The sequence below is a fragment of the Ptychodera flava genome, chromosome 11 (genome assembly GCF_041260155.1).
Source record: "Ptychodera flava strain L36383 chromosome 11, AS_Pfla_20210202, whole genome shotgun sequence".
NCBI classification, from domain to species: Eukaryota; Metazoa; Hemichordata; class Enteropneusta; family Ptychoderidae; genus Ptychodera; species Ptychodera flava.
The window spans coordinates 5,225,355-5,231,354 of NC_091938.1; the positions used below are offsets into that span (position 1 = coordinate 5,225,355).

The 6,000-nt window shown below is 39.7% G+C and overlaps 1 protein-coding gene and 1 pseudogene across 1 annotated transcript; both read left to right on the forward strand.

Moving 5' to 3' along the window:
- Positions 1-1,718: 1,718 nt before the first annotated feature.
- Positions 1,719-5,244, forward strand: LOC139143754 (leucine-rich repeat-containing protein 39-like). The gene is made up of 2 exons (XM_070714295.1): positions 1,719-3,236; positions 5,093-5,244. The coding sequence occupies exons 1-2, from the start codon at positions 1,719-1,721 to the stop codon at positions 5,111-5,113; spliced, it is 1,539 nt and encodes a 512-aa protein (XP_070570396.1). The 3' UTR covers positions 5,114-5,244.
- LOC139143768 (caspase-7 pseudogene) lies at positions 5,119-5,697 on the forward strand (annotated as a pseudogene).
- The last annotated feature ends 303 nt before the right edge of the window (positions 5,698-6,000 follow it).

Sequence of the window (6,000 nt, forward strand, 5' to 3'; positions counted from 1 at the left end):
GATCGATCTATTGATCCCGTAGTCGATATGCCCGCCACTGCAACCAAATATTATTTAGGTGAGTATTTAGGTTGCAGTGGCGGGCATATCGACTACGGGATCAATAGATCGATCCGAAAATCGATCTACTTAGCAGACTACCCAGCTAAGGAGCGCCTGTGAACTGATTGCATCAGTGACGGCTTGCTTGCATTGAGTCGAATGCCTGTGATATTTGTTGCAGCTAAATTGGCATCAACATGTTAGCCTGACAGCGTATACCCATACCCGCATGTGCATGTATAGTATTAAATGCAGTGACAAACAACGATAACATACTGCTACGTCTATTCTATTGTATGGGCGGCGCCCACGCGTCTGACATATGGGTGGGACCATGGACCCTGGAGCGAGACAATTTAAACTAGGCTACACACCATCGATTCGATTTCTGTACAGGGGACCAGGCCTTGCATTTCGGCCATTTGTCGACAATTGGAAAGGGTAGCACCATACGCGTAGCAGAGATGAATATAAAACAGCTCATTTTTAAAATACGGAAAAAGTGTGATTGCTTTCCTGCTAAAAATAGAAAAAGTAAATATGTGTATTTTATCACTTGAATATTTATTTCAGAAGTCGGTTCCCCTTTATCTGTTTATACATACCACCACGACGTAGGCTCACGCCGCCTGTTGACGACGGAATATTTTAAGTTAAGCCTATGAGTGTAAATTATGATGGTATAGGAATGTAAGCGGGAAACTTTTGCAGAGTAGATGAGCAGCATTTTACCGTGCCAAGGAATTTATGGAAACTGCCTCTGGCATTCCTATGTGAGTCTAGAATAAAAATTGTCATATATGCATGTCAAATGGATGATATCAAATACACGGTGTCAATTTAGATATTTTTTGGTAGGAGCAATAAAGATTGTTTATTTATAGATGCTTACACTTACAAGCAAACATCACATCCATTACCATTACTTCTGCTCAGAGTGAATGCTACGAGCACATCTGAGACTATAAAATGAACTACTTTTACCCAACTAACAAAACAACAACACGAACAACAACAACGACAACAACAATAATTGGTTTTAAAATTATACTGAACTAAAAATAATGTGAAAGAAAGCTTAACAATTGCTTTATTTTCTGAAGGACTATAAGGTTGTTCGATGTATAAACAGCATGATGAAACTGAGCAAACCGATGGTTTCGAAAACTGCGACCTACAGTATCTTTGTACAGAGCAATGACTTTCATCGTAATGGTGCGACAGATATGCTTGACGACAGCGGAATTATATGTGACAGAGAATCTATTTGCCGCTCTGCCTCTGGATTTACTTTTCACCGCAAACTCTAAATGACGGTTTCTCAATTCCGGTAGTCACCTTATACTTAGACTTGGTTAATGACGGGCAATATTTGTAAGACATCAGTCATATCTAAACATTTGTTTACCCACAGAATAACGATGGCAAGGAAACCGTTTTGGAATGAAAAGACGAAGAAATATGACGCACGCGATTGCATGCTGACCTCAGTGCCTGATGAACTGTGGACTAAATACAAAAATGCAAAAATTGTCGACTTATCGATGAATAAAATAACTAGCATACCATCACGGATAAAGGAATTGACAGTAATTGAAGAACTCTATCTGAAAGACAACAATTTGCAAATCTTCCCGGATGCCGTTTCTCAACTTAAATCTTTGAAAAGATTAAACATGGAATCGAATTCCTTTACGTCTGTCTCCTACAATGTCATACAACTCAGCCAACTACAGGAAGTTGTCTTATTGAAGAGTAGTGTACCTACGTTTCCAAGAATGATATGTCGCATCCAAAGTTTGAAGAGATTGCACTTTGGGTTCAAGGATTTGCCATTTCGTGTCACCAGTTTACCAGATGATGTTTTGATAACACTGCCTCTTGAAGAGCTATATCTGTACAACTGTAATTTCAGCCTGTTTCCCAAGGTGATCTTCAAAATCAAGACATTGAAGGTACTGAGTCTGGTTTGGTGCAAAATTTCAGATGAGCTGAACAACCTTGGGGAACTTTCAAATCTCAAACAACTCACCCTGTCTTGCAATGAGCTAACCTCACTTCCTGAAAGTATCGGCAATCTTTCCAAACTCGAAGTACTTCATGCAAACAAGAACAAGTTGGCGAGTTTACCGGCCGTGATGAAGAAGCTGTCGAAATTGAAGACCATCGATTTAGACGACAATCCTTTCAGTAAAGGGAAGTCTATGGCATGTGAAAACAAATCATCGAAAGTCAAGAGCATTCTAAGTCAAGCTCCAGTCGCACAAAGTGGACAAAGACAACCTGGTGGACAAAAGCAAAAGCAAAGTGCTTTAACGCAAGATGCAACGAGAACACGTTTGTCAACTCCGACACCTCCGAGTTCTCTGAAATTTCCCGCTTCAACACAACAAGCCAATAAACAGCCGGGAAACGAAGATGTCAAGGCAACTGCAAACATCACACTCGGGGGCCCTTCATCATCGGCCTCTCATGCAAAACAAAACAATTTGCAGTTTGGGAAGATTGAGTTGAAGCAAACAGAACCACGGTCGGAAGTACGGTCGGCACTATCATCATCCACATATCAACACACCGACGCATCGCCATTTGGTAAAAGCTCGACGTCATCGAATTTTGCGACATCGCCCCCAATGACGAAGACACAATCTTCAAGTTTACCATATCCTATTCAGGCGACAACGCCGATGAAATCTGTTGCTCAACAGAGACAAAGCAGCTTCATAACGAAGAAATCCGAGGAAACACTACCGCAAGAACAGAAAAAACCTTCTGAAGAATTGAAACGTCAGCGTCAGCTACTGAAACCAACACAACAACAGCGCCAACACAAACCAGTGGAAATTTCAGGGTCATCGAAGACTACAGCAACACCAATGCCCGGCAGTTCTTCGGCATCCACACATCAAATTAAACTGACGCAATCTTCAAGCTTGCCTTATCCTCTTCAAGCAACAACGCCAATGAAGCCAGTCCCTCAAGAGAAGCAACGGATATCCTTGGGAAACCTGGGGCATCAACAGAGCAAGGCAGTCGAAGTTCCAAGGAGATCAACAACTGGAGCAGCAACATCAAAACCAGCGTCTGGTATCGGGAAATATCCCATGGAAAGAAAACCTCGTGGACAAGCAATTATCATCAATAACTACAAGTTTGTGGAAATGAAAACAGAGACGGCACGCAATTTGATAAAGGTACTTATGCAACATTCTTAGCTATCATTATACCTACAATGGGAAAAGGCAGTTTTACGGAATGGAAGCTCAATATTCGGCTGTGTACGCCGTGGTAACTGGGTTTCCTGTACATTACATATATCTATGTAGAGAAGAGCTTGATCGGTGGATGTATAACTATAAGACGTCTTTTTAAAAATTGTTATCGAGTACTGTTGTAAATATTGTTAGCAATATAAACAGTAACTGCATCAATGTTTTGGCCTTTTTGTTTCCTCTATGTACTTGCATGTTTTTTGAAACCTTTGTTTACAAAGTGACAAAACAACTTCTACTAACAAACAAAGCCACTAATTAGTCTTACAATGTATCAAGCTTCCAGTTCATCGTGTAGTTACATCAAAATCGGTCTGCATGTATCAAAAATAAGATCATTCATGGAATCTGGGTCTACGCAGTGTATAGAAGTATAAATCATTATGAACTTCTTACGTTTAGGTAACGTTTTGAAGCTGTACGGGAAATATTACATAATTGAGAGTTTCGCCATCGTAGAGACCTTTCTTGAATATCTGCAGTCTTAAGTTCTGCACAAACAGAGTGCAGATCGTATATTGCTCTATCTCCATGGTAACCTTTCCTGACTATCGGTTGAATAAATAGAGACCAAAGCAGGGGCTCATCTCGTTCAGAGCCCTCACCGACGGCAATGAAAGGCACTGCTGCGCTCAGTAATGCACAAAGTCACCGACTCAAAATTCTGACATTTGCATAAGATTTTCATTCTCCTATACGAGGGAATCACCAGATTTCAGAGTTCGACACAGGCAGATGTTTTCGGTTAGACTTTCATTACTATTTAAACGAATAGATTTATATGTACTACAGAAAAGTAAGAGTGTTTGTCGCGTGAAGTCAGAATAATAGCCATGATAGAAAGGGAATTGCTATACTCCTTGATATTCATCCTAAGTTTTGATCCAGGATATCGGTGCACTTTTTCTTCTTCTGCCGAAGGTGTGTTGAAATACGAAGTATCAACCTTATAAACACAATACATTGAGCACAGCATGCCCTGTTATTTTTGACAAGTTAATTCTAGTCCGGACCAATATTCTATTAATATCTACAATAACATCGTAGACTACTTACATAGGGTTACATAGGGCTGTGTTATAATGTTAACCACACGAAAACATTTGGGGAATGGAACAAGAAACCTTTTTCCAAATAGAACAAAAATATTGAGAAATACATCAAAAGTTTCAGTTAATGAACATGCGTGTAATGAAAAAAAATATTGTTTACACCAAAATACACAATCAATTCCCTTTCTAAAGAAATTCTACCGGGACCGGGCTGTTGTCGAGAGTGTCCGTACCTTTTCGATTACGGTTTGGTATAGTGGTACTACTCAAAGGATCGCGCCAAACTAAATCGGATCGTTAAGACAGCTGCGAAAATCATCGGTGATGATCTTCCGTCGCTTGAGTCGCTTTTTAAGACCCGCGCCATTAGGAAATCAAATTCCATAATTAGAGACGTTACTCATCCAGCACATACATTATTTGATTTGCTACCGTCAGGCACTCGATATAGATCTATTAGGACAAAAACCAACCGTTTCAAAAATAGTTTTTATCCAACAGCTGTTCGACTTTTAAACGATTTGTAGTGTTACTTTTGGTGTCTTTTTAAACTTGTCTGTGTGATATTATGTTATTTGTTGTTTTATTTCTAGCCTGAGCTCTGCAGATCCACCCAGAATTCCATTGTATTTTTGTTTTTATACATATGGTAATAAAGTGTATTATTATTATTATTATTGTATGACAGAAAACTTCTAAAAGCTGTATACTTTTAAATATTTTCAGAAAGCCTGCAAGCTCTGCTGAAGAAAATGCATTTTGGAGTTCATGTCTACAACGACTTGGGTGCAAGTGACATGGAGTGTGTTGTGAAGACTTTCAGTCTGGAAGACCACAGCAATTTCGACTGTTTTGTCTTTTGTGTTCTGTCCCATGGGTCAGAGGGCAAAGTTTATGGCGTTGATGGTAAAAGTGTAGAGATACGAGATCTTACCAAACACTTTTCGGCTGATAACTGTAAATCTTTGGCGAGGAAACCTAAATTATTTTTCATCCAAGCTTGTCAAGGGCAAATGTCCATGGGAGGTGTGACGCGTACCGACGCCGTCTTTGGAAACACACTCATTCCGAATGAAGCCGATTTTGTAATCGGCTATTCCACCGTACCAGGCTATGTTTCCTACAGAGACACTGGAAAAGGAAGTTACTATATCAAGGCTTTGGTTGATCAGCTGCAGGAACTCGCAAACAAACACGATTTGGTGTCCATACTGGCAAACGTAAGGGAAGAAGTCAGCAAAGCGGTTGTCTCTATGGAAGACGGCGGTTTCTGCACACAAGTCCCAACAGTAGTTAGTACTCTGGGAAAACAAGTGTATTTGAAAAGTTAAATATGTTTCAAAATATACGATGTTAGGTACGACTCAATGTACATAATGTAAGTAAAGATATAGAAAACACTAAACACCAAGAATATTCCCAATTCCAAATATAGCTTAACCTTTAGCACTATCATCTCTCGAAGCCAGCCAAGGATTTATACTAAGTAGTCATGACTGGTTGTAGAAACGGAGAAGCTCCTTCGGTACCGGTAATTTAAATCTGTTCAGAATGAATTCTGTATCTTATAATTTGCAAACACGGATCAACCTGTTGAGGACATAAGAGAATATCTATTTTAGATTTGTTAAAAA